This window comes from Phaethon aethereus (assembly GCF_964289735.1).
Source record: "Phaethon aethereus genome assembly, chromosome: 7".
NCBI classification, from domain to species: Eukaryota; Metazoa; Chordata; class Aves; order Phaethontiformes; family Phaethontidae; genus Phaethon; species Phaethon aethereus.
This window is the reverse complement of record NC_138583.1, coordinates 33,828,929-33,855,975: the sequence shown is the minus strand read 5'-3', so window position 1 is coordinate 33,855,975 and position 27,047 is coordinate 33,828,929. Positions and strand designations below refer to the sequence as shown.

General features: G+C 36.6%; 1 protein-coding gene across 1 annotated transcript in view; it reads left to right on the top strand.

The window, feature by feature from the left end:
* PDZD8 (PDZ domain containing 8) overlaps positions 1 to 27,047 on the top strand; it is a gene marked incomplete at both ends in the record, with an annotated part of 62,944 nt that overhangs the window by 5,129 nt on the left and 30,768 nt on the right. Inside the window, 2 exons of the mRNA XM_082001923.1 lie at positions 15,499 to 15,621; positions 21,240 to 21,342. Of these exons, the coding sequence (XP_081858049.1) occupies positions 15,499 to 15,621; positions 21,240 to 21,342 (226 nt within the window). The remainder of the gene's footprint in view (positions 1 to 15,498; positions 15,622 to 21,239; positions 21,343 to 27,047) is intronic.

The following is a 27,047-nucleotide window of genomic DNA, read 5'->3' as shown; positions in this document are numbered from 1 at the left end:
GCAGAAAGTGGAGTTTATCTAGTAGCCTGAATCCAACCTTTGGTTTTTCAGGGTACACACTAAAAAGTAGTGCTGTAGGCATTGTTCATGTTGGTTTTAACTTTGTGTATCATGTCCTCTTAATAGTAGGATAAAGTGGTTGACAATAACCTGTAGTTACTAGCATTGCCGTAGTGTGGTTTGTATTTAGAGATGCATAGTAAAGACTATTTCAGGTGTCTCCTATGTCATTGCTTGTTTGTGCTGTGGTGGGTGTCACAGGTTCATCTCTGTTAGTTCTCTAAAGGCTGTACCTTGCTCATTAAGCTCTTATTAAGCTGGTGGCAACCTTGATATTCCACCCATCATGTCAGGTATATAGGTACATGAATTATGCTGTATTGTCTAGCCTATTCTTAATAGTCAGCTATAGTTTTGTTGTTTTGATCAGGTCCTGATCTCACTTTGTATAAGTTTTGGAGAGCTTTGGGGTTTGGGCTCTTTCTAGACAAGAAAAATACACTTTGCCATAATGAAGATACAAAGCCCTTTGTGTGTATGTAAAGGGTGAGGAGGAAGTACTTGCAGTCTAGTCTCCCTCCAGAATTTAATTTCCTGGTATTTCTTAATCAATGGTGTAAAAAATCTGACACCTGCTGTTTTTTTCTAAATGTAAGGTCTTGCAAGTTCATCCATTTAGATTCTAAGCAGATTAGGTGTTGCCTAAGCAGTGAGTCAGTTGTGTATATTTTAAGAACACTTGATTTCTCAGTTTGTTACATTAAAAAAAGCTAGTATTTTGTATTGATACTAGCCTGTTTGAGAAACTAATACTCTGCTTTATTTTAATGCATGTTATCACAGAGTGGAATAACTTTCTTTAGAAGTAATCTCACAAAAGATTACTTCTAACATTTCTGTGTCAGGTATTTAGATGGCCTCCTGAGATCTTTTCCAACATGAATTATCCTTGGAACTGATCACTTGCAATATAGTTAGTCATTTTCAGTAGTTTTATGCTTTATTTGGAAGTTGAGGCTATATTGAATTTCACTGGGAAGAACCATCAGACAATCCTATTTTAATTTACCATTATAGAATGCAATTTGAGCATTACACAGCAGTTTCTTATTTCTGGCAAAACTTAAGCTAAGTAGTAATGTGAATAGCTATTGATTTGAAGTGTGTTTTAGAATAGAAATGACTTCATAATATGGTAATAGAGGTATTGGAAAAAGTATAAAATTCAAAAAAGTATATATTATTCATATGATGAGGTGATATTCAGAAATACCAGAAATAATTGTAGAGATTGGGATTGTGAGCATGTCTTAACTTCAGAAATCAGCAGCCAGTATCAATACCTACTTTCTCTACAGCTTCTGCACAGGGAGAGGACATTCCTGAGTGGATTTCTACTGTAGTTGTGCTATCAATCTCTCTTACTAGTTAAAACTGTAAGGCACTCCTGTTTGATGTTCTCACTTCTCTTGCTGCTGAAAGAGGAGGCTTTTCTTTTCTGTTCTTAATGCCATGCCTATTCTGCATGCAAAAATCTTCTAGTATACAGAAGCATAAAAAAAAAACCCAACCCAAGATCTGAGTCCTTTTCAGCTCTGCAAAAATTCATGGTAAAGCAGTGCTGTGATACTTGCGGGTTTTCAGCCTGTTCCAGGGAGGTAATGCTCTGAATGATGCCGGCACAAAGACTTGTTCCGCTAATGGGAAGGCAGTGATAATTGGCATCAGTAGGTCGGTCTGTAGACAGTAATTCCATGCTTGGAAGATTATCTTTGTGTAGTGTATGAACAAGTAGTTTTTCTTAATCATACAGGAGCTAGATAAATGGATCTGTAGGCAACCTGGCACACAGTAAACAAAAACAAACCCTAGAATGTTAAATATTTTCATTTCTACAAGGGTGCTACATGTGTAGAAGGAAGCTTTTTGTAGTGCAGAGCTTTTTACTGTCTTTATTTTGGGAGTGGTCTCAGACATACATTGTTCCCACAGGGTCACTAAATACATGTTTCTTCAGATTAAATGGAAATATGTGGTACAAAGTATGTATGTAGATCTCCTTATGTAGATATAATGTTCAAAACCTGTTGGTTCTAGTGGTTTTGAAACCATTTAAGTCTCCTTCCCCAGCTCCAGCACTTCACAGGCTTTCACACTGGTAATTCTGAAAGAATGCCAATTTGAAACTTAGTCATTATAAAGTCAGATTTAAGGAATGACCAGCCATATATTGGACATTTCCCAGTATATAGGTGGCATTCTTTTCAGGTTAAGAGTGAGCCTTTTCCTGTGAGTAGTCAACAAATGTTACATTTTCTTTTCTTAACTGCAAGAGTGAGGAAGTAAAATGGCACTGACTTGAGATGGATTATTGAAGAAACTGGGAGACCAGAGGTATAGTTGGGGGGGGGGGAGGAATCCATATCTCCTTCCAACTGAGAAAGACAGAATAAGTTTTGGTGATTACTGTTTGTGTTTGCTGCGGATAGCAATCCAACAAACATTAAGGTTAATTGGTCTGACAGGTAGATAAAGCCTCCTTCAATTTCTCTTACTTGAAACAGTATATAAAAGATTCTTTGTGCAATAATAATTAAAAGAAAATTTCCTCGTTTAACACCTTTGCTGGTTTGTATTTAAAAATTACTTGATCTTAGTACTGTAGTGAACTTCTTTCATGTGGATAGTGAATGAAGGCTTTGAAAAATCTGATAAGATTTATTTGGTACTTCATGGCGTTTGCATGCAGTAGCCTTGCAAGAGCGTTTCTGTTCATCTGAACTCTGATCTTGAACATTTAAGCTGATCCTGCTGCTCAGAACAAATACTTTTATTCAGTTGTCATAATTTGCATAGTTTTCAATTCTTTTAAATAAAATACGAAATAAGGAGTAGTACTTTTATTTTTTTTAAAGGTAACTTCAAAGTATAGGGCATATAGTATTGTGAATAACTCCTGAAATAACAAATGTCCAAGCTTGGCTCTGGGTCCATCTGAAGCAGGTAGGTGTGCTCAAGCAGTAGAGTTGGGCTATTCTGAATTGCCTTCTACAGGCTGTACTATGATTTTTAGTTTCTGCGGATAGATAGTCTGACTAATGTTCCCCACCTGTCACACAAAACTGAGCACTGGATTTTCCGTGAAGGAGATTAGTTCAAGGAACAGAGGCACAGAATTTACCTGTAAAAATGGGTAGCTAATACAGCTCTTAGTAGCTTGTTTGATGTCACAACATGTCTTTTGTAGACTCTATTTTGTATATACTAAGCATGTGAAATAGTTAATCTTTTTAATTATAAATGATGCTTTTATCAGAAAGCTCTTATGTAGGCAGACTGAGTAAGGACAGCAGGTTTTAGCACTCAGTGGTAGAACAGTGTGGTGCTCCAGTGACGGTGAAGCTTAGTCTCAGGCTGCCGATTTCGGAGCTAGTCCTTTCATGTTGCTGGGTTTCTATGGGAAACTGCTTATTCTGCATTCCTGCAGAGATTGCCTGAAGTCACCCAATATGCTCCTGTGTTTACAGTTCATGTTCACACTTGTTTGATTTAAAACTATTTAAACATTTGGTTATTCTTGATATTATTGTTCTTTAGAGAATAGTAAAATACTGTAAAACTTCTAGGATTAATAAGCATTATTGTCTAAAATGAGTATGGAGAGAATGTTATGTACCTATGTGGTTTGTTAATTTAATAGATAATGTGTGCCACCCCACTCTGCTAAAATCCATTAAATGTGGAACCACACAAACTTTTGTGTGATCTCAAACTGTGCTTTTGTCCAGAAGCAAGCAATGATCCAACATTATGTGTTTGCTCAGAACAATTAGCTTTTCAAGCAGGTTCCATTCTGTGATACATGACTCAATATTTTATATAATTTAGAAAAAATGCTCTATTGAAAGTGCATGTTTTGATGTTTAAGGGTTAAAGAGGGGTTGTTCATGACTGGATAAATTCTCATTTTGAAATTAAGTGTGGATGCTAGTTTGTGTGAAGGGGATTTGGGAGTCGTTACTTAATAAACGTTCATGTTAATCATGACATGCTAAGCTGAACATAGAATTTATAAATAATTACTCAAAGAAATTTCTGCTACAGTCACTGAATTTCTGGTTAAACTAAAGAATTTACTGCTGGAACTGATGTTCATCTCAGTTGAGAGACACCAGTAATATCCACACAAGTTTTGGAAGCTTTTCCTGTTATTTACTTTCACTGTTTAACAAACTTCTGTTGTTTTACAAGCCAAACAAATCTGGGATAGAATTCAGACCTTCAAATGCTCAGTGATTCACAGAATCATTAAGGTTGGAAAGGACCTTCAAGATCATCAAGTCCAACCGTTAACCCAACACCACCATGCCCACTAAACCATGTCCCGAAGCGCCACATCCACACGTTTTTTGAACACTTCCAGTGGCGGTGACTCTACCACCTCCCTGGGCAGCCTGTTCCAATGCTTGACCACTATCTCAGTGAAGAAATTTTTCCTAATATCCAATCTAAACCTCCCCTGGCGCAACTTGAGGCCAGTATATCCAGTAAATTAGTGAAAAAATCTGCAATGAAGACTTCAGTTGACAGATGTGTTTGTGTTGCAAAGAATATTTCTACAGTACAGTTAAAGTGCCCAACCATGAGTGAAATGGTTGCATATGCAGTGTCATGGCTGTGGGTGCTCCTAAATTGTGCTACCAAGCAAGTTGGGTATGTGCAATGTTGGGTTTGGTAGCTTAGACTTCTGCGTGAAAGCTTCACGAAGCCATTTGGGTGCATCTGCTTCCCTAAGCACTTCTTCTGGAAGGACTCTTACTCCTGTGGAGCCTTGCCTGTGTTAACAAGCCCCCTCGGGACTTGGGAGTGCACCTCTTTTCTGCGGGACCCGGTGGGAGCCCGGCAGCATCTTACACCTGCCTGTGGCCATATATAGCTACGAACACTGCCAAGGGGATGCCAGGTGTAGCAGAGAAGCAAAGAGAGAGAGGAAAAACCTTATTTTTTGTGAGATAAGAGAACGGCAGAAATCGTTTTTAGCTCTGAGTTGGGCTCTGGAGAGCCACTTTGTTGTTTTTTTTCCCACTAGCTGTTGTAATTTGTTTTAGCCTTAAAACTACATGGGGACAATTAACTTTTATGATTTCCAGCTACACTATAGTCTAGCAGAATGGTGTGTGAGGAGCGGTGCACCTAGCCCTCTCCATTAAAGCTGTTTCATGTAATGGAAAACACAGGGATTCTACTACAGCAATAAGCTTTTCCCATTTTAGAAGACTTATTGGATGTCATTATTGCAGACAGATATTTTTTTTTTTTAAAGACTGTATTACAGAGATCAGTTGATGATAGAGTTAATCAGACTATTACACTTAGCCAAAAGACAGTAATTAATTGCAGATATGACTAGCATAAAATTGGATAATCATTTGGAAAAAACTTTTTAGCAATTTTGTGTTGCTTGAGCTGTAAAAGTTACAGGACGATTTGAGATTAAGTTTACAAAATAATTTTAAAATATTGGATAGAAATTAAGAAATAAGTGTTTTGATTTGCATTAGATATCCACGGATTATATACTTTGTTCATTACTTTCTTATCCTATTCTTAATGCTAAGTTTTTCAATGTATTTTCTGGAATTGCTTTTAATGGTAACAGTTATGAAAAATGCCCATTCAGAAGGAGTTGTGTACAAATAGTACAATTTGCTTTTATAATGTCATTAAGTACAAGATCATGTTTTGTCTGCCAGTGTCACTGGGATGAAGATACTAATGCTTACAATAACTAATACCACATAGGTAAGATACCTTACGTGACGAGACCTTTGAAAAATATCCTGTTAAATAGACTTTTATATAGTATTTTAAATGTAAGCCATTGTGTAGTAAGAATAAGAAGAATAGACTTTAACATAAATGTCACTTGTGTAGTAAGTGACTTAAACCATTATTCTTGTTTGCCCGAGCTAAAGTGCAGATGAGTAGAAATTGAGGATCATAGTCTTGCAGTGACATGGCAGAAGGCTTCATGGAGTTGTTTAAATCACTGCTGTGAATGATCTGGCTTGGTGAATAATTCCTAAGTAATTAACAGTGGAAATGATGCAGTGTAACTCTGAAAACTTTGCAACAGTCTGTATTTTTTTAAGAATAATTCTGCATACTTGCTAACAAAACTTAATGCAGTATGGTAGAATAAACAAAACAAATTCTAATGTTGCTGAGCAAAGAGCCCAGTGGATTACAAGGGGTGGTGGGGTGGGAACAGCAGTGTTAGTCAGTGGTATTGTTTTAAAACAATGCTACAAAAACTCAGAATTTTTTTTCTTTTTTTTTCCCGTTCCTCTGAAAGAAAGGCAAATTAGAGAAAATACCCAAATTCATTATGGGGATGGTGGGAGAAGATTATGGTAATTTGAGCAGCTGCTTCTTTCAAATGTAATCACAAGTCCCGACTGTAATTCTGCATCAGTGATGCAGGATTTGCAAAGTGCAGGAATCCTTCCTGGTGCCACAGGTCTAGATTGAGTTTCTGTGTTATTTCATCCCGTTCATTCACAGTACGGGCCCATTAATAAAATACTGTAACTCACAAATGTGACCTTTGCTTGGGGGACAGTTGGCAAGTATTTGCCATGGTGTGTTCCTCGGTCCCCATTAGTGCCCTCCCCACCATTGCAGTCTGAATAGCTGAGCTGTCTCTAAAACAGATCCTTAATTACTGCTGTTTACAATTTTAAGGTGAACTGTCAGTCATCTCAGGTTTGAAAATGGTACTACTAATCCTGAGCTAGACAATCCCCACCACTTTGGAAGACTTGAAGGGTGTGAATTGGACTGTCTTCTGCCTTGTCAGAAGTGACTAGATAAATGTAGATTGAGGAGAAGCTTATGTAGTTTGAACATTTTTAAAACTGGAGGAGTGAGGATAAACCTTGGGATGCTATTATGTGTAGAATTCAGAACAGATACAAATAGTTTTTTCACTTTTGGTTTACAGCTGTCAGAGACTGTTTTCATCCATGAGACAGCCATTTTCTAAGCCGTCTAAGAGGATGTCATTAGTTTTCATATGGACATAGGCTAGTGTTTAGAGCAGAGGATTAAAACTCTTGAGCTCAATGAATGAGTCCTGTACAGACCTTAGACTTCTATTAGAACATCAACAACATTTTCCTCTGACCAAGAGTGCGTAGAGATGATGTTTGTAGGGGAACTTGAGACTTACAGGAGAATATATTGCTGAAGTGAGGAAAAGCTAGCGTTTTGCTAGCATCAGTTAGTGGAACCAATCTCTAATCCAGCTGGCTAAAAGTAGAGTTTTGGGGTGGCTTGCATTTATTTTGTTGGTTTGGGGTGTTTTGGGTTTTTTGCTGCTGCTGTTCTTGAATGTCTAAAAGCTGGTTGCTGAACTACACCTGCCTCTCTTCCAGCTCTATATGAACAAGAGCATAATTCTGCATCTTCTTGTACATTTGGAGCAGAGCCACGATGATCCAGGCTTTCTGGTTAGATGGGGAAATTTTGTCTTCGTTCTGTCTGAGACTGAAATATAGCAGGATTTTGATCTCTTTCTCTCAATTTGAACAGTTGGCTTCAGCTAGGTCACATACAATTTTTAAAAAAACCAAACAACCACATAAAAATTCAGAGATCAAACAGGCATTGACTGCATTGAGTTAACTGAGCTATTTCAGTATTTATGGAATTTAGAATTTGGGAAACTAGTATTCTTGAAGTGCAAAAAAAGTGTGCATGGTCAAATTGATCTTGTTTGTGCTGATAAGAAAGTAGTTTTGATAAGCCTGATTCAAGATTTCTTTTTTACCCGTGGCTATTTCAATACGGACAGAAATGGCAAATCTTTAAGACTCTCCTTGCCATATTTACAGTGACTTCTGTCATATAAGCAAGAAAAAAAAATCTACTATCCTTTTTGGAAGGACCTACTTGACCATTTGCATTTTTCTCATATTTGTTCTTGTAGAACGGGTCTTAAAGTTTTAGAAGTGTTTGTCTTGAGTGTCTGATTTGAGATATACTTCGGAGGTACTGATACCGCCATAAGAAGGAAGACTGTAGCTTAAGAATCTGGAAATGTGTGAAACATCTTTGAAGAAAAAAACCTGAATAATAAAATCCTTGCTTTTTTTTTTTAGGTCTTGATTTAAAAAGTGACTGTTCATATATTGAGAACTTATGTGTATCAGCCTCCCACATGCCTGTGGCAGAATATCCTGTAACACAGTGGGTGGAGTGTTAGAAGTGATTTGCAGTTTTCCATAAAATTTCCTAGAAAATAAACCTACTCTCTTATTGCAATGTTTTTCAGGTTGCTTGTAAGCCAAATTTTCATGGGTGTGGTTAAAGCTGAAACTAGTAGATTTCTATATTGAATAAGAGTATAGTTTGAATTACTGAAGTCTACTGGATATGAATACTTACACAGTTCTGCAGCTTTGTTCCTTGTGAAATCAGTGGAAGCTGGAGAATTGCTTTAGCAAAATCTGCGGTGGTGGTACTTTTCTTTTTAAAGTACTTAAAAGTACCCACAACAAACTAATTTTTTTCAAAATAAAGATGAGCTCCATTTTTATATCTTCAATGTGAAGAATGATACAAGCTGTTTGCATTCTAATACCTAACCCTAACAAGCTTAAATGTTTGCTGATAAGTACTTTTAGAATCTTATTAATGTGATCAGTTTTTTTTTAGGAGTGGGTTTAATATTTTAATTTTAATGTAATATTTTAGAATTTTTGTAGAAGTAAACTTCATCTTAAATTACACATGATGTAAGACTAGAAGACTTTTTTATGACTTAAAATATCTGGTGTCAATCACTCTTTTTTGAAACTTATATACCTTACAAGCACATGACTTGTATTTCTGTGAATCAGATAAAGGCAATCTAAAGATGACTGAGTTCTGTTCTGTAGTTAGTTGAGCGTTTTGAGTATTCCCAAAACAGAAAATAAATTCAGCAGTTACTCTTCCAAAAAATATTTTAGATACTAGAATCTTTGAATACAGTAGCATTTACAAAAGTCAATTGTTGCTTTACTAAACACAGTCTGACTTTAGATTTTGATTTAATTTTTACTTAGTGGTAAACAAAATTCTAAGACTTGCAGTGTATATGAAGTAGCCTTGTACTCAAGATACTTGCATTTTTTAGGTGGTGGGCTCTTCTGAGATTTAAGGTCTTTTTTTCCCTGTCTTACATTAACTGAACATTTAAATCTTAGTAACTCGATTAAAAAATTGATAAACCTGACAATGTTAAATCTTTATGGCAGTAGAGTAGTGCTGGAATTCATATGATACAAATGATTAATGTGGTCTTAAACATATCCAGTAATTTTTAGACCACTGTTTTAGATAATAAACTTCCTTTATAAAACCAGAGAATAATTTAAAACTTTTCCCACTAAGAAGTTCTCACTTCTTAGCAAAAGCTCTACAAAATCCTAGCTTCCTCCTGCATTTCCAAATGAAGCTGTCTTACTGCTTCTCCCGGTAGGAAGTGGAGTCCTAAGAGCTTTTGAAGTTTGTCCTGTCTGTGTTTAGGTCTTAATTATTTTTTTTACTGTGACTCTGGGTATTCTTAACAGATGCAATGAACAGAAACATATTAAGCGCATAGTTATCTTTGGCCAGATAAATTGATTTTTTTTTTTCCTCCCCTGTTCTTAATAGATTTCCTCATGCAACTGAAAATAGTGTAGTTTAGGTACTGGTGGGAGCCATTAGTTTAGGTAATAGCTTAATTAACCTAAGGTATGAAAGACTTCTGTACTCTTCTCTGTTAAAAGTTAGCTAAAGGACTACAAAACAATAATCACAGAGTAGTGAATACAAGTGAATGGGAATATAGGTCAGACATTTCTAAAACTAAACAGCTGAATTATACTCTTGTTTCAAGTAGGTGAGTTCCTCCCCCACAGAACTGTCACTGGAAGGAAGAATAGCGTTATTCAGGGGCCGAAAACACCCAAAATGAAGGGAACAAACTTAATTTGCTCGGTTTTGTTTGTTTGTTTCCAGGTGAAAATTTGATCTAGACTTTGAGTGAGGTGGTGATGAGATGAGAGCAAATGAGCACTGAAGTGACTCTGTGGAATATGGCATGAGTGGAGTGTAGAAGCCCTTTGTATGAAGGAGACATACTGACTGCATGCAGTGTCTGGAAACATTTTTGCTGTGCTTTGTATGTGGAAGAGCTCAGTATTATGCTATTTTAGAGTACGACTTTAATCCTGTATATTAATTGAGTAACTTTATCTTAATTATCTTTCAGTGTAAACATCTGTCCAAATTCCTCATGTGAAATGACTTTTTTTTGCTGTTTGTGTTCTGCACTATTTGTTGAGAAACACTTTTGCTACTTGACAGCTTCTTAAATATTATTTTCATAGGTTTTTTTCCCTTGCTGAAATTTCACATGAGGTTTGATGGATATTCCTTTTCATATTCACATTATTAAGTTAAAATGCTGTTTTTTAACTAACATTTTCTTAATAGTGTGCTATTTGAATTTTAGACTTCTGGATGAATAAGGTGATAAATTTGTGGAGGGAGACTGGTAATTTAAAAACAAATAGAAAACACACTAAAAGCATCTAGTATAAGGCACTTTTTAAAGACTTTTTTTTTTAATAGTGTGCCATATCTAATCAAGGTTTTGGGGTAGGGGTGTAAGGTATCTGTTTTCTCATATAGCTATGATATGCCTATTTTGTTCCTCTGGAAAAGATGAAAAGATTGCAAAAACTTAACAAATATGTTTTAAAGACAGAAAAATCTCTCCCCCACAAAATCTAGCTTCTGATAGTTGTTTAGTATCACTTCACAGGTTTGGAATTGAAAAGGAGGTTTTTGGGTATGTGGACTGAGTTGGTGTAATCCTGCTTTGTAGGTCAAGGATTTGTGACATGAGCATGACTTTTGTCTTTTGACCATGCTGAATGAGGAGGTGGCAGCATTAGACCCCACTTGAAAGGGGTCTAATATTGATGCAATGACAGTCTGCCTTGGAGAACCCTGTAACAGCTCAGCAGTGTTTAGAAAGACACTGTATTTCTTGTAAGTACCTTTTGGTAACAGTTTCTCAGCTGTTGTACTTTTAGGAGCAACTCCTAGATTTCCCCACACCATTGTCATGGCTTAAAACCTCTTTCTCTGGCTGCAGCAGTGAGTGGACCAATTGCAAACCATTTGTTATGGGCTTGTTCTCCACTGATGGAGGTCCACTAACTTCTTTGATTACTGGTTAAAGTTAAGAAAGGGAGCGGAGGATACTGGATGAGTGTTCAGAGATCTAGACAGCCACACAGAAACCATATTTTTTTTTCTCTTGGTCAGTTTGTAAAGTGAGAGCCTTGAATTCACAAGAGCAACTTACCAGAACTTACCAGATCCTGGGATGGCTGTTGTGATGAGGGCAGAGACTAGCCAAGATTAACCGAGGCATTTAGTTTGCTGTCAAGGTTTCTTTATAGACTTTTTGAGTAGAGGCTTAATGGCAGGCTACACAACCTTTTTTTTTTTTTTTTTCTTCATTAGTGTGATGAATTTCTCTAAGGCATTTATTGGTGGGCTTTAGCTCTTTAAAGCTGGGCTAAACATTAGAGGGTAGCAAAATAAAAAGCTATTACAGCAAGGTTATTTACACAAGATATTTTATAAAGTAAGTTCTACATTATAATAGCAAACCCAGGATGCTAGGAAACTTATCTCTCCTTTACATAGGAATGTCTGGGACAGGAAAATACTGAATCACAAAAGGAACTGTAGTCTGCAGGGCTTGGGAATAGAGTTCGTATCTCTTGTTTCATTCACTGTGTGTTATTGGCACTATTAGCTAAAAGCCTACTCTTGGTACTTTAATACAATGAAATACAGCTTTGCTTTCATATTAAAAGTGTGTTTTGTTGTCCCTACTATAAATACTTTACAAAACAAACTTCACAATTACATTTCGTCTAGTGATGTGATTGTTTTCAAGCAGGAAAATTAGATGTTGCAGAGGTGGAATGTGGCTTCTCCGCAGAGAGGAGAACATCCGTTGGTGTTCTGCTGCGCTCCTGCTAGACAGAACAAAATTGCAGCAGCGGTGGCTCTGTAAGAATGCACTGCTCCGTGCCCTTCATTATTGGTGACTGTGTTTTGAAAAGGTAGGGTAGCTCATAGGCTTTCCCTACCATGGGGAGAAAGATGGGAGAACCTGTGGTGCCTGACTCAGTTACATGCATGGGTTGCAGGTTGCTTACGTGTGGTTTTACAACTGACTGTTGCTGTCTGCATCTGTATTAATTCACCAGTTCCCAGTAGGAAAGTCTTCCCAAATAAATATGGGTTATCTTGTACTTAAATAGTCTGTCAACAGTTCATTTACCTAATACATAATTGAAATCTACTTGAAATAGTAATTTGTCTGAAGTTTAATTTTGGAAATGTACAAACTCTCAGTAAACTAACTTAAATAGGTAAGTGCTATCTTATAAAACTGGAAGGCTTCAGAGCAGCACTTAAACATTAAAAATGCATTTAATGCGGGATATTTAGCTCTTTGTATGTTGCTAATGCCAATGGAAAGCGGTAACGTGTTAGGTTTTTTTGCTAAGGATTTTACAAAATAGTTGCAGTGGTAAGAATGTGAACATAAGTGCTTGTTGTAAATTAAAAATGATGTTGAGACTGCTTTTTAATCCCATATTTGTAGAAAATTTAACTAGTGCTGCACAAAGTCCATCTTATACTGTTAAGTGTTTTGAGTATTATTGTATATAACTGCATTGGTATTTTAGAATTTTTTCCTCTTTAAGTCATTGTTGGTTATGAAAGCCTATTTTGAAAACAGAAATCAAAATTGTAATAAACATTATGTCTTAATCTACCGAGAAAAATGGCTTGTTCTGAGGATTACTTCATCATTCTGTGCTGCAGCAAAAGACTGCAGTGCGCGCTGTACTTAATGCGTTGTTCTGAAGTTACTTGAGAGATGACATTTTTGGTTTGAATATGTAGGTAGATACGTCTGCGTCCTTACTGGAATATTTTAGTCTGTTTTTCGTTTTTGTTTTGTTCTTGTTTTTAATATTTGAAAACAGATTTGTCCAGGTTTGTGTTTTTGTTAAATAGCCTGCAGACTGTTTTATGGGGGGGTGGGGGGTGTGTGTGGGGGGGTGTGTGTGTATATATATATGTGAGAAAGACCTTATCGATACTTGTAAGCCTGGCATTTGCAGAAATTCAGAGAGGTGATGGTAACTTATTGGATCCTCTTTTTTTTTTTTTTTGTCTATTCCTACCTGCCAGAAATCTTGTTTTAGTAGCTCACTGAGGCTCCTGCTGATGGTCATCAGTTTGAGGTTCCCATGGAAAAACTATCTTTTTTTTAAAATAGATTTTGGGAGAAGGTATATGGACAGTTGCTGGTAATAATTGAAAAGTTGTTTATTTGTGCTGAAAAAAATCCAAACCTACAAGTATTTATTCACTAAAAACTTGGCATTATTTTCCAGTGTGCTTGCCTAACTCTTGTGTTGTTGTCTAACAAAATCTGAGCTAAATCTGTATTTTTGAGGGGGTAAAAATGATTCCTAAAAGGAGCAGGGTGCCCTTGCTTGTGCTTAAAGTGAGAAATGTGTGGGGTGGTGTTTGCTGTGATGGCGTAGGGTGGGTTTGAGCAGGGAGGTGGTCAGGCCCTGAAGTGGTAGTAAGTCTTGTAGAGTGAAAATAGTTGGGTCATCTTGGTGATATTTTCTCTACCCTTGTGATGCTTACTATTTCTTTAATAATTGAAGAACTATTAAAGGAAGACTGAGTAAAGTTATCAGACCAGATAGTACCTGCACAAGGCATATTTTGAGTTGTTTGCTTATGGTGTACTCATAAGCCGAAACCATGGTCAATGTGATCTAACAGCTTCGTATGTCTTGTACACAGACTTAAAAATAATGGAAAAAAGTATCTGAATTATTGAATTTTTTGAATTTTTTTCCTTGACCAATTTCAAAACTGTTTTCTTCCTGAAGGAGTTAATGAGGAAACTTGGAACCAAATTAAAGTTAGAATTTGAATTGGATTTCAGGAAAATGGCTAGAGTGTTGAGTTGTATTTATTCACAAGGAGAACAAAAGAAATGTCTTTCTCATGGCTCTGTACGAGGCTGATGCTTATACAGAAATGAAGTGTCTCGAATCAGAGCGTCGAACTCCCTCCCAAAGAGTGTGCCGACAGTTAAAGGGCGCTTCAGTGTTTATTTGAATTTCTGAAACTCTTCATTTCAAATCCATGTGACTGTTTCCTGAACTTACTGTGATCTCTGAATGTGACAAGCAGATGCCTCTGAGCAAACTACTTATGAAAGACTTCTTTCTCATGAAATGGCAGATACATCCTGCAGGCAGTGGTGCTCGTGTCCTGCTATTTGTAAGTCTTCGCAACCGAAATAATCACTGGGAGGCTGTCTCGGTGACAGAGGATGGAAGCCAAGGCATGGGGCAGTGCTAGGAAATAGGAGCAATAAATAAAAACAGAAGGAATACCCTGCAAGTGCTTTTTCAATGCTTTTATGTAATGCTAGTGCAGATTCCGTGATATCTTTCTATTGGCAGGGTTGTGGCCCTTGCTGTTAGGGCTGCATGTGTGTGTCTGCCATGGGATGGGGCTGCAGCTGTGCAGCCTCTCCCCCTCCTTCCTTCCCTCCGATCGTGGCTGTGTCTGACACTGAAGCACTATCACTTAAAAATGAAGTCAGTATTTATAACTTGGTATATTCTAATCAAAGAGAGAGAATTATGTGGTGAGATAATGTGTGTAAAACACTTAGTATCTTGAACGTGAACTGCTTTTCCTGTGAATCATGTGCTGTGATAAGGGAAATAAAGCTCAAGGGCGAATATTTAGAGTACCTGTATCTTTATTTTAATTCAAGAAGACTGGCTGAAAAGAACAACCGAATGTTTTTCACAAAATGAGAGAAGTATCAACCTGTGTAACTAAAGTGTCCTGTTTATTAGGATGCCCCAGTCCTTTAAGTACAGCAGTGCCATAAAAATTTATGCTTAGGGTCATAGTACATTTTCGCCTTTCAAGGCTGTGATATTTTATGCAGATGAACTTAAAACTTAAAGACCTCGTGAAATATTTACTGAAAAAGGACTCTTGTGTCAAATCACGTTTGCAGTCATAAACATATTCTGTGACTTGATCAGCTCCCTGCTTTCTCGAAATTATCTGCAGTAGTACATATAACTCAAATAATCTATTCCTGTGAAGCAGTTTGTTTATGTATTCTCCAGTCTTCTGCATTCAGAAAGCTTTTGTAGCTTCTACTTGTTCCTTTTGACCAATGAATATGTAGGAATGGTAGTATTTCTCTTTAGGAGTGTTAAAGACTAATTGTAATCCTGTTACTTCTTAATATTTCTCTGTGTTAGTGTTATTTACATCACTTGAATTAAGATAAGTCTCTTCTATATTTTTCAGGTTCAAGCCATTTTTTCCATTTCAAGTATTGCCACCTCACGAATTTGAAGATCGAGACCTCTGTATACAGGATTTTCTATTGACAGAAGGTCGCCTAAAAGTCACGTTAATTGAATGTACAAGGTATGTTTTGTGATCTTTTGTTCATCCTTGGCTAAGGAAGTACCTTTGTTTGTTAAGTTAGTAGTAATTATAGATGTAGGCCTATTCTGCTTCATGAAGTAGTAGCTTTGGTGGTATGATTATGCTCTAATCAAAAAATGTATTTTTTTAAAGTAAAAATTAACAAATGAAAGTTGCAGTAAGTTTCTGAGGCACTTCTATGTTGTTTTGTGGCTGCTTGCATTTGCCTTTCTTCTGAATTTTGCCTGGTTACAAGCTAATCGGTGCCTCCTGTTACTTGGTTGTTTTGAGTTTTTTTTGTTTGGCACACCAAATTATGAATCTCTTTCCAGGACAGTATAAATGTTGTAATTATTCTATTGTATTATGTATTGTATTATGTAAGCAAAGGGAAATAATTGTTTCATTCAGTCTTACTTGGATTAATCCAAGTAACTTTTGTAAGGCATTATTTATTGTCTTTGTCTTGAACAAAATAATGGAAAGAAATAAAATCTACTTACTTCACTCATTGAAGAGAAAATTATTCTTTTTAAAGCTGGAGAGAAGGTGTGTGGGCTCTTGGTTTGTTTGGGGTTTTTTTTGTCAGACCTCTTAATTCTTGGTATATGTTAGATCTTATCCAAGTAGTGCTTAGGCTTTGATCTAGTCATGTGCCGTTCTGTTCTTTATGAACTAAACTCTGTTTTGCAGCAAGACTTTTTTTTAACCTGTTCTTTTCTTTGCTTGTATTACCATATGAGCCTCTCTTTGCACTTTTTTCTGTAGCCTTGTCCAACTGTTTGAACTGTATTTGCTGTATTAATGTGGTTTATCAGTGCCACGGATTTCCAGAAGATACTCTTCTGCTTCTAAGGATTGTGTGGGCCACAGCAGTGATTATTTTATGTAATAAAATTGCTGCTTACCTGTGTCCATAGCTTTGTGATGCATTTTTTTTGAATGATCCAAGACCACTAAATGATTCTGTACACTCCTTGGCTGCTAGGACTGTTTGCTCTTTAACTGTACTGAGTGAGGGAACTCATGATCTCTCTTTATTTGGCAGTCTCCAACTTCAGTGCAGTAGTGCATTCATTTTTATTATAATAGGGCCCAAAATAACTACCTTAAGTTGTGTGTAGTTGTTCTTGGATTGGAAAGTAATCTTTAAATACTGTCTTTCCTGAATCTGAAACACTGTGTAACATCACCAACATCTCACTAGTGTTGTGTTTCTTTCCATTACATTTAGAAGCCAGATTGCTCAGTTTGACATCATCATCTGACCTCTCAGTATTTTCAGCTGTCACAGATGCTTATCAGATGGCTGAGAGAGGATGCAGTTGCTGGCTTGTCAGGTCTTTTAAACTTCAGGTCTGACTTAATCTGACTATTTTATGCAGCTTGGAATTTCTCAACACACACTTGGAAATTACATCTCGACAGACACTTCTCAATCTAGATGTCTGACTTTTGGTCCCATAGTAATTCCTCAGATCTTCCAGGTGTCCCATCCTTTTTTGAACTAAAAGACTACAATTGCTGTTCATAGAGTCCCCCGGTGAGTAAATATTCTTGCTTACTTTGCACCTGAAGATATTGATGAGGTAGAAGCTGAAAGACACATAGAGGATTTTGGTAGTAAAAGGAGAAATATACAATGTGTGCAAAAGAAACAATGACAAAATTTCCCTATTTCATCAATGCTGTACGTGAGCTGGTGTGAAGGTTGCCTGGGACCATTCTCAACCATTTTTTTTGCAGTGCAGCACTGCATGCTGAAATACAGAGCTTTTTCACTCATGTCTTCCATACGGACCTGAAAATTTTTCTTGGCAATCATTTTTGTTCCAGAAAATAAAGATTACTGTATTTTTCAGTTTTGCTTAGTGCCCCAGGTTTTTATATTCTCTCGCAGTGCAGTAGCTATTCGTTCACTTCTGTACAGAATTTGGAGTAGGATTCTTGACCACTGACGTTGTATTCCATCTAGTCTGGTAACAGTGTTCTGCTACTTCTCCTGCTTAAGTCTGAAATCACTATAGTTTCACCACTGTATAAAACATTTAGCAAACTTTTTCTGTGTTATACATGTAAAGTTTAATTTTGTTATGTTCTGCGCACAACCAAATACCTGCACTTTCTGCACTTGTTTCTTTTCTAATGGTAGGCTTGACCATACTAATTTCCTTGCTGTCATGCTATTGAAAGAAAAGTTAAATTTTGCGCATTTTAAAAATTAAATTAATGAAAGGATGGGAACTTTGGTGTAAATAATAAGGAATATGTTTTGCAAATTTTTGTCTGACCCGCTGAAAATGTAAGTTTTCTTGTACAAGTGCAATGCCCTCATAGAATTCAATCATTTCAAAGATGCTGTTATCTGTGATTACCTTAAATTTTTAAGGAAAATGGTAAAACAAAGCTGTTAAATTTTGCTATATTAGTTCTTTTTAAAAGATACACCGTGAAGAAAGTCTCAAAGCCTATAAACTCATTTTATTAGGTGAGAATACTCTTCCAAAACTATGCCATCAAGTGGGCTTTCTAAATTATAATTTTTTCAATAGATAGTGTTTGTGGACAAGGAAACCTTCCAAAGATAGTTGTTTAGTAAAGTACTGCAGAGTGTACCTGAGACTGCGTTGTCAAATTTGGAGTTTTATGGGTTCTTCTCCTTTTGTCTTCAAGTGTGCTTCAGTGTGCAGCAGTGGCACCTTTAAGTATGTGAATATTGAATCTGCTTTTGATTATTAGAAGTTGGGAAATATCCTATGTATTTCAGCTCCTAAAATACTTGCAAATAGAAAGGCCACAGTGGAAATGAAAAAATGAGGAAAGGGTTGTAAAGGAAATTCAGCTTGCTTTTACATACCTGGTAATAACTAACATGTTACTAAAGTTTGGTGTGTACTTTGCCTGCCCATATCAGATCCGTGTTAGATTTGCGGATCAGTACTCTAGCATCATCGTACAAAAGGAAGGAAACTTGGTAGCCTTGTTGTTCATTCTCCTTTCTGGAAGACTATAAAAGTTTGCTGAAGTTCTCGGCTTGGCTTGGCTTAAGAGTTGAGGTGACCACAGCCTCCATGTGCTTCCATTGTTCTCTATCGGAGGGAAAATACTTCATGTCTTGGAGTCCTCATAGCTCTCGGACTGGAAAGCAGGACAGCTGCAAATAACTTTTCATATCCATAGCTACTGTGTTGAATCATCCTCTTCTACCTCATGCTCACTTGCTGTAGGTAACCATCCCATTTACAGTTGAGGCATGAATAGAAATTAACTTTCTGTATGTTTATTTTAATTACTCAGGTGGTAATTTAATAACTTTATTGATTTAATTATAGCTGGTGTTATAAACTCTGTTTCAGGATGTCTTTCATGTATCCTTTCATACTGATTTACAAACTTGCAATCTGTAGGATATAGATATCTCCTTAATATCCAGTTGTTTGGGGTGTGTTGTGACACAATCTTAACATCAGTCTTTATCTGCACCTGTGTTATAGAATACAGTACCTCTGGTTGCATGCTAATGGAGGTATGATTCAAACAAAAATTTCCTTAGTGTAGTAGCAGTTAAAAATTCCCTTTTGTCTTTCTGAAACTGGGAATTGAATTCCAAACTCCAGCATGAAGAGCTCTTTAAAATTTAAATGTGTAGTTTTGCTGTCTTGTGATATGTTTCTTCAAGTTGCGTTTTGGTAAGCTAATGTAAGGTGAAATTTCATTATGGCTCATTGTTTTCCTTGCGACTTTTATGTTACGGTTCTCTGAAAATTATGTTTTATTTCTATTTTGAGCTACCTCCTGTCCTTGTTCTTCTTAGTTGCCACCAGTACAAGACAGCTAAATAGCTACTGTGCTGATATTTTAGAGGCACAGTAAGTGCCCCTGGAAAATTCCCCAAGAGTGTGTGTAGGTGACCAGAAGATGAAACGTATGCACCCAGTGACCAGCTGTGGAAAAGCTTTAATGAACTGGCTGATATCAATGTGACACTGAGGAAAACCTGCATTACTCAAAAGTAACTACTAAAAGCGGAGCAGAAAAGCCACAGAGGGCTGGGGATGGCTTAAAAATAAGCAAAGGCAGCATGAGTTCGTCAGTTCAAGTAATCTTGAACAAACTTAGTCTTGTCCAGACAAAGTACCTCATCAGTTGGTTCTGAGGCTGGATTTCTGCTTACAGTAATCAAATTGATAGTGTCTAGACAAATGAGTGCTGAAGGTCAGGCTGAAAATGAGGTTGACAGCTGCTGTTTGTGGCGTTTCACTAGAGCGTGCGAAGTTTCCATCTGAAGACGGGGTTACAGGGTACAGCCACCAACTCTGAACCGAAAACAATTGACACTTTGTATGCAGGTGTGCTGGGTACCAACCCAAATGGGATCTTCCCCGTCATCTCCCCCATGCATTCATGGACTCAGCTAAAAACCAGTTAAACAAATTCCAGTTAAACAAATTCTTCATAGACGAGACAGAAAAGAAGTATTTATTTACCTCTCCTTGCTGCAATACAAGCTAGAGAGCTGTTGTAGCCAGAGAGGTGTTTTCCCTTGGGATTGGTTTAATTTTACCAATTCTAATTGTTGGTGAAAGTTGATTTCAATAACTTTACTTAATTTTCGAAGTATGTTTACTACATGTTTCCACGTCTGGAAGGCTAAGCACTTGTTGATCATATTTAACCTAGAAACATTATTTAACAACATCAAGATAAACAGAGAAAATTGATGTGTTTTCCTAACAGCTTTTGTCTGTATCATCTAGAGTTGTGTAACATGTCACAGTCACAGCTAAGATAATATGGATGAAAGCTTAGAAACTGTTCTTGTCAAATGTATATAGAAATTTTAGGGGGGAATTAAAAATCTAAGAGCAATTTTGAAAGAGTAAGATTTGTTTGAAGTTTTTATTCCAAAATATTTATCAGCTTCCAGCTACTGTGAGAAGCTGTGTACAACTTTATTGCTGTTCTATAGCCTAAAGGTTATTGTCTTTTTTCTTTTATAGTGCTGCTATCTACATGAAAAGCATTATAGCCTTGTGGAATAGGGTATCATGCATCAAGAACCACTCTTTTGTTTGTTATGAACATTACAAAAAATTACAGATATATGAGGATCCCAGATTAGTGGAAAGAAACATAAGCAATAATAAACTTACTTTAATCTGTAGTAATGCTCTTAAATCAAGAAGAGCTGAAGTTCACTGTGAAGTTTAGGACTAGAGTGAAAGATTCTTGTGGCTATTGCTGCTTTAAAAAAAAATAAAATTATTCTCTTATGGAAACTAGTCTGCTGATTGAAGGCTTTATTTAAAAAAAGAAAAAGGGAAACACAATAGCAAAAACAGAAACAAAAAAAACCCGCAAAACAGAAAACCCCTAGCTAAAAATTTGTACTTATATTTGATATTTGTGGAGTTCTTCCACTAGAGGGTGGCAGTGTCATTCCTTTGGTGTAAGGCTGTGCCTGTAGAGTCTTTTCTGTGGGGACACAGAAACACTTCTCTGTGTGTACACTTTGATAATAATGATAGAGTGTATAAATGAAAAATGGTGAGTTTAATATGATAAATGGGATATATGTAATAGTATTACAATTCTTACTATAGGCTTTTCTATTTCAGGTTACTTATATTTGGATCCTATGAAAGAGAAACAAATGTTCATTGCACAATGGAGCTGAGCAGTAATGTTTGGGAAGAGAAATCAAGAAGTTCTATTAAAACGGTAAAAAAGGGTATAATCTTTGTATATTGCAGTATGTCATACGCTCTTAACATATTGTCTAAAAAGAGTGTGTCTTTGGACAGTTAAATGGGTGATATAGCAAAACACAGCAGACCAGTTACTTTTTAATCTAAAGTATTTCACTGTTAAATTGACATGTATGGATAACATCATGCTCAGTTATCACAACTGTGCTTGCAAATGTTCCTGGTTTGAATATACTGTCAACTGTCCATCTGCATTAAAACAAATAGTTTATACCATTTTACAATACGTATCTTAATAGTCCTGTTATATTTGAGTGGGGCAATATTTAGAAAATGGTGAGTAAGATTCACTTCTCTTTCACTGGCTGGTAACATATATTCCCTTCTGATGTGAGTGGTGAGGACACGTGTGATCAGGGGGTAGCTCATGTGACTGACTTCTTCCTTTTCCCCTGCTTTTTGTGAAAATGTAGGCAATTGCCATAGAACTCTCAACTTTTATTAGAGCACAAAGAAGAATACTTTTACAGGTGTCTGCAAATATAGCTAGTAGTATTGGTGGTATTGTAAGTTAATCTTTTACTAATTATCATACTTGATAACATAAGTTTAGCAACATACAGCCTACGAGTTGCCTCTCTGTGTGTGGGGGAGGATGAGTTACCTTTTTTCTTCAGAGGTGTAATGTATGAAGGAGCCTTTCAGTTTCACATTAGAGTGCTATTGTGTTAGTCATCAAATTGAATTTGGCTTAAGCTGAGAAGCAAGTAATGTGCCTATTGGAAAAAAAAACCCACAACAACAACTAGAAGCTTTAAAAAGACTTTAACAATTGGTTTCATGCAAAGAAATCACTGGAACAAAAAGCAATGTCCTGTATTTTACCCTCTGCTGTCTGAGTGCAGCTAGCTTAAGCCTGTGCCTTTGTTATATCTGACTGGAGTTATGTTTGGAGGCCAGCATAGTTTTTCCCCTGGAGCAGCAAGAATCCAGAATTTCAGCATCTCATCCAGTTTCTGCAATTAAATTCCACTTTGCATTGTTTTTAAAACTGCTTGTGACAAATAAGTATTCAAAAAACGTGTGGAGATGGCACTTCAGGACATGGTTTAGTGGGCATGGTGGTGTTGGATTGATGGTTGGACTTGATGATCTTAAAGGTCTTTTCCAACCTTAATGATTCTGTGAAATGCTATGATACTGTTTTCAGCTTACTGTATATTATGTTTTGACAAAAAGGGTGTATGGCTGAGCAGCAGAGAGAAAGGCTCTTTTTGTTATCTTAGCTGCTGTATTCTTAGACAAATGAAAAACTGGAATGGAGGGTGGAGGATTGCCCATGCTCCCTTAGGAACCTGTAACACTGGGTGGCAATCTGCTTTCCGAGTGCAGCAGGGAAACAACAAGCAGGGAGCCTGCAGCTGGAGTACAGACTGAGAAACTTCAGAGAACTTTCCTGGAGTCCATCTCAGCAGCCAGGAGTCATGGATACTGAATGGCAGCTCAGAACTCTGTATTCCAGCTTTGTCTCTCTCTTGGCCCCCTCTCAGCCTGCTCCTAACGCAGTCAGTGGTGTTTGCGTGGTTGCGTTAGCCATGTCAGCTCCCTGAGTTGGCTTGCTGCATGAGAGCTCCAGTGCCAGTGGAAAGGAGAAAGAAGGGTGGGATGGCAGCAATTTCAGCTAGTTTAAGCTGCTGAAGCATGGCACCACCAGAGGCGATGGCATCAAGCGTTCCAGTGGTCTCGAGAAGAATTACTGAGTTTGCTTACCACTAAAGATTGTTAGACTTCAATGAAGCACTAAGTAGCAGGTAGGTTTGAGTAATTTATTTTTTTAACCTTTTCTTAATCCATATTATGCAGCAGTTTTAAAATTTTGTTTAACTTTTTCTGGTTTGTTTTAATCTAAAGATTTAAGCATCTCTGCGCAATTACATAGGGGTAAGGTAGAAGTAATTCAGCCTTAGTAGTCTGGCCAGTTCATAGTCTTAACCCTTTTCTAATAAGTATTTCAGAATTTTCAAGAAACAAGCAATACTGCCAGAGTTAAAAACAAACAAAACAAAAAAACCCCGACAAAACCAATAAAAAAACCAAAAACAAAACTCCCAAACACCTTTGGGATCCAGACCCAATCCTGCTAATACTTATGTGAATGGCCCTTTTGTTGGGACAAGCTGTGTATGAAACCGTGCATGGATCTGCAGGGTTGATGCTCTAGCAATAAAGGTGGTAGTATGCTGGTTTACCATTATGCTTCTCTGGACAAATTAATTTGTGCTTATTTTTAGATAATTTTGAGTAGCAGTATTGGAATATATTCTTTTGCACTCTAACAACAGAGGAGGGAAGAAAAAACACTGCAGACTTCATGGCATCGGTGTGTTTGCAACAGCAGATGGCAGTAGGACTGAACTGATGGAGGGTGGAATAGCTCCTTTTTAAAACTACAGAAAAGTACTCAGGGTGAGATTCTCAAGAACTCATCTTCTGTTTCAACACCTAAAATAAAATGGCAAGTTTTAAAAATTTCTTTTGGAAATCTGGCCTGCAATGTACAGAAGGGTTTTCAATGCATCTATGCTGCAGTCCTTCATTCAGCATCATTGAAATGTTGCCTGCCAGAGAGCAGAGACTCCTTGATCTGAGTTGCTGAATCTCTAGCTCTGCTGTCAGTATGAAGAATTCACTGTGCTCAACCACCTTGAACTTTAGGCCATGAGATAGGTGGCCTAACTTTAAGATCCTGCTTTTGAAAATCTTGATGTTGTAGAATATGGAAACTGAAAATTAGCAACTTGAGAAGTAACAAGTAGTTCTGCAACTTATATTCAACATATGTAGTGAAATCATGGAAGTCTCTTTTCCTTAGGAAATCAGGTTAAACATGGAAGTAAAGTTACAAAATGTTTGGCAATATTCTTGCCACGCGTTGAGGATCTTAGGACATCTCACTAAAAATGGGTTAAGTTGCTAACCCACTCAATGCTGGAACTTATTTTCCTCAAATTGTAACTGTGTGAATAGTTAAATAGAAAATTATAATGAAAAAGCATGTTGATATTTTGCAAACAAAGTTTACTTGTATCTTTAATTATGACTTTTAGCTCTATTGCAATGTTAACCACGACAGCTGATCGCAATACTTAATATCTTTCTAATATTAAATCCTTTTTTATTACTCACATGCACAATAATTATTTGAGATGAAGCTGTTAGAATGAATAACTTCAGAAACTACGGAGAAGAAATGATAGACTAAGTTAAAATGAAAAGTAGAAAGATACATTCTAGTTTAAAAGTGTCTAATTAGAATCTCGCATAGGCAAGACAATACATCTTCCGATTCAGACTATGTTCTACAATGCTCCTGAGGAAATCAAAACTTTCTACACTTCCTGGCATTTTCATTCTTTTTATTACGTTAATAATAGTGATAAAAGATTAGACAGGTTTAATACTTCATAATGAATTTTGGTGAGACTTTAATCTGATCCCATTATTTATGGAATATTAGTAGGTGTCAAAATTGGCTTTGAAAAAAGATGCTGTGTTATTGAACATATCTAGAGCATTATTGAAGTGTCTGTTATAATACAAGGGTGTCTCAGGCTTGTTTATCAAATCAATCTGAAACACCAGTAAGACTTCAGAGAGGTGATTTGGCACATTCCCATGTGGTACATGTAAACATTCTTAAAGATCCTAAGTAGTATATGTTCCTGGAAGTAACATTAATCACTGCACTGCTATGCAAAACTTAAATTACATATGGATAAGATGTAATTAGTAGCATTGGATTACTAGGTAAGTGTTTTATGACTAAATAGTTGGATATATGCTTGTTGATATTAAATGGAGGCTGTGTCATAAATGTGAACGGTTATGTCTACTGAACTGCCAGTTAGCAATACCAGATTGATTTCTACAAACAAAAAGAATTGTTCTATTTTTTCTTGAAGCACATCTATTTAGAGTGGACGCCTGGCCTGGTTACACTTGGTGAGAATCTTGCTGCTGACTTTACCTGTGCCAGCACTTCAGGTATACTGCTGTGAAAGATTAATGTAGTTTTTCAGCAGAAGCTGAAGTTGCTCTATGACTAAAAGGAAAACATAGTCTCCCTTCCTTAAAGGTGGTAGAAGAATGGACATAAAAATGATCTTGAAATGCTAGTAACAGAGACCTGAGGTAGCTTTGCAGCTGTAAGTATCCCTTACATTGACTATACAATGCCTTGACTGCTCTATGGATGCTTGGCTGTCCTGAGTGTGGCAAGTGCTGGCACTTTCCTGTGGTTCCAGCACTGTAGGGAAGAATGAATCAAGAGTATAGTTGTATCAAAATGAGAATCTTGTTTCTTTTGAACTGCTCTGCTTATCTTGGTTGTCATGTTGCCTTCCTTTAGGTCCTGATTTTTCTCGCAGATAAATTAGTTTTCTACGAATTGTAGAAACTATTGCACATAGATTGGTATCTTCTGATACTCTTATACCCAGGAAGCATGTATAAACTCTTAATGGTTTGTGCTTTTTATTGGTTGCATAAATGTAAAACAATGGCAGAGAGGTGCTCAATTGCAAAACAAAATGTATCCATTCCAAATTTTAAGTATTTCATTTTTATAGAAATTGAGGAGCACAAGAGAATCATTATTGATCTTGAAATAATCAAGTTAGATAAACTTAAGAAAAACATAAGGAAACACCTCTAAGTTCTGTTTTCAACTAATGCATTGGCTGAGGTGGTACTGTAGGAATAACCACAGTTTCGTATTCCTATAGATAGTAAGTGTTGGGGCTTTTTGTTGTTGTGGTTTCTTTTTTTTAAACACTTTCTGTAAATACTGACTCTAGCAATACAGAAACAGCATTTCATATTCTGCAAAGTGAAAATTTCCATCTAAAATGCCACATCTAGTAGTAGCCCATAGGATTTACATTTGCAACAGTTGTCTCCGGAGCACACAGTTGTACTCTGAAGTAACCTAATAATAGAAAGAATTAAAGAATTAAGATGAGCACCCTACCACTTCTTTAGGAATTCTGCTTGATGTCTTCTCCAGTTCATTTCAAACATTGTGGTCAGCACTGGAGTAACTGAAGGGAAAGAACAGTGACACCATCTTTCAATATTGTACTCTGAATTTGTGCATGTGTATATGTACACATATATGCCATGATCTCCACTTCTTTTGGTGAGGTTATGGCCTTTTATAGGTAAATTTAATGGAAACTTTGAAATTGCAGGCAGGCTGGTTGGTACCTGTTTATAAAAACAAAGCAATACTTCTCAGCCTTTCATAAACTAAATTTCCTTTATTGAGGATTAAGGGAAGCTCAAAGGTATTACAGTACTGTAACATATGAATGTAAAATGAGAAATAATGTAAATCAAATCCAGCACCTTCTGAAATGAGTTGCCTGAAGATACTAAACTATAGTGTCAAAATTTAAAGCAACTGTGAAATGTTAATTTGTAAATACATGGAGTTAAATGCCTCACAGTTGGCATTTCAGTGTGCTTATTTAACAGCCTGCCATTTCAGCATTTAATCCTATCAAAAGAAAGGAGGAGGATTAAAGCAAGAGAAGCTTTTTGAAAATGTCACTTTTTATGAAAATTCATGATCTTGTAAAATTTGATAATATTTGTAAATACAATGGGGAATAGTTCTGAGATTTGTGCCTTACATAATATTCTGTAATCCGTCTTTCA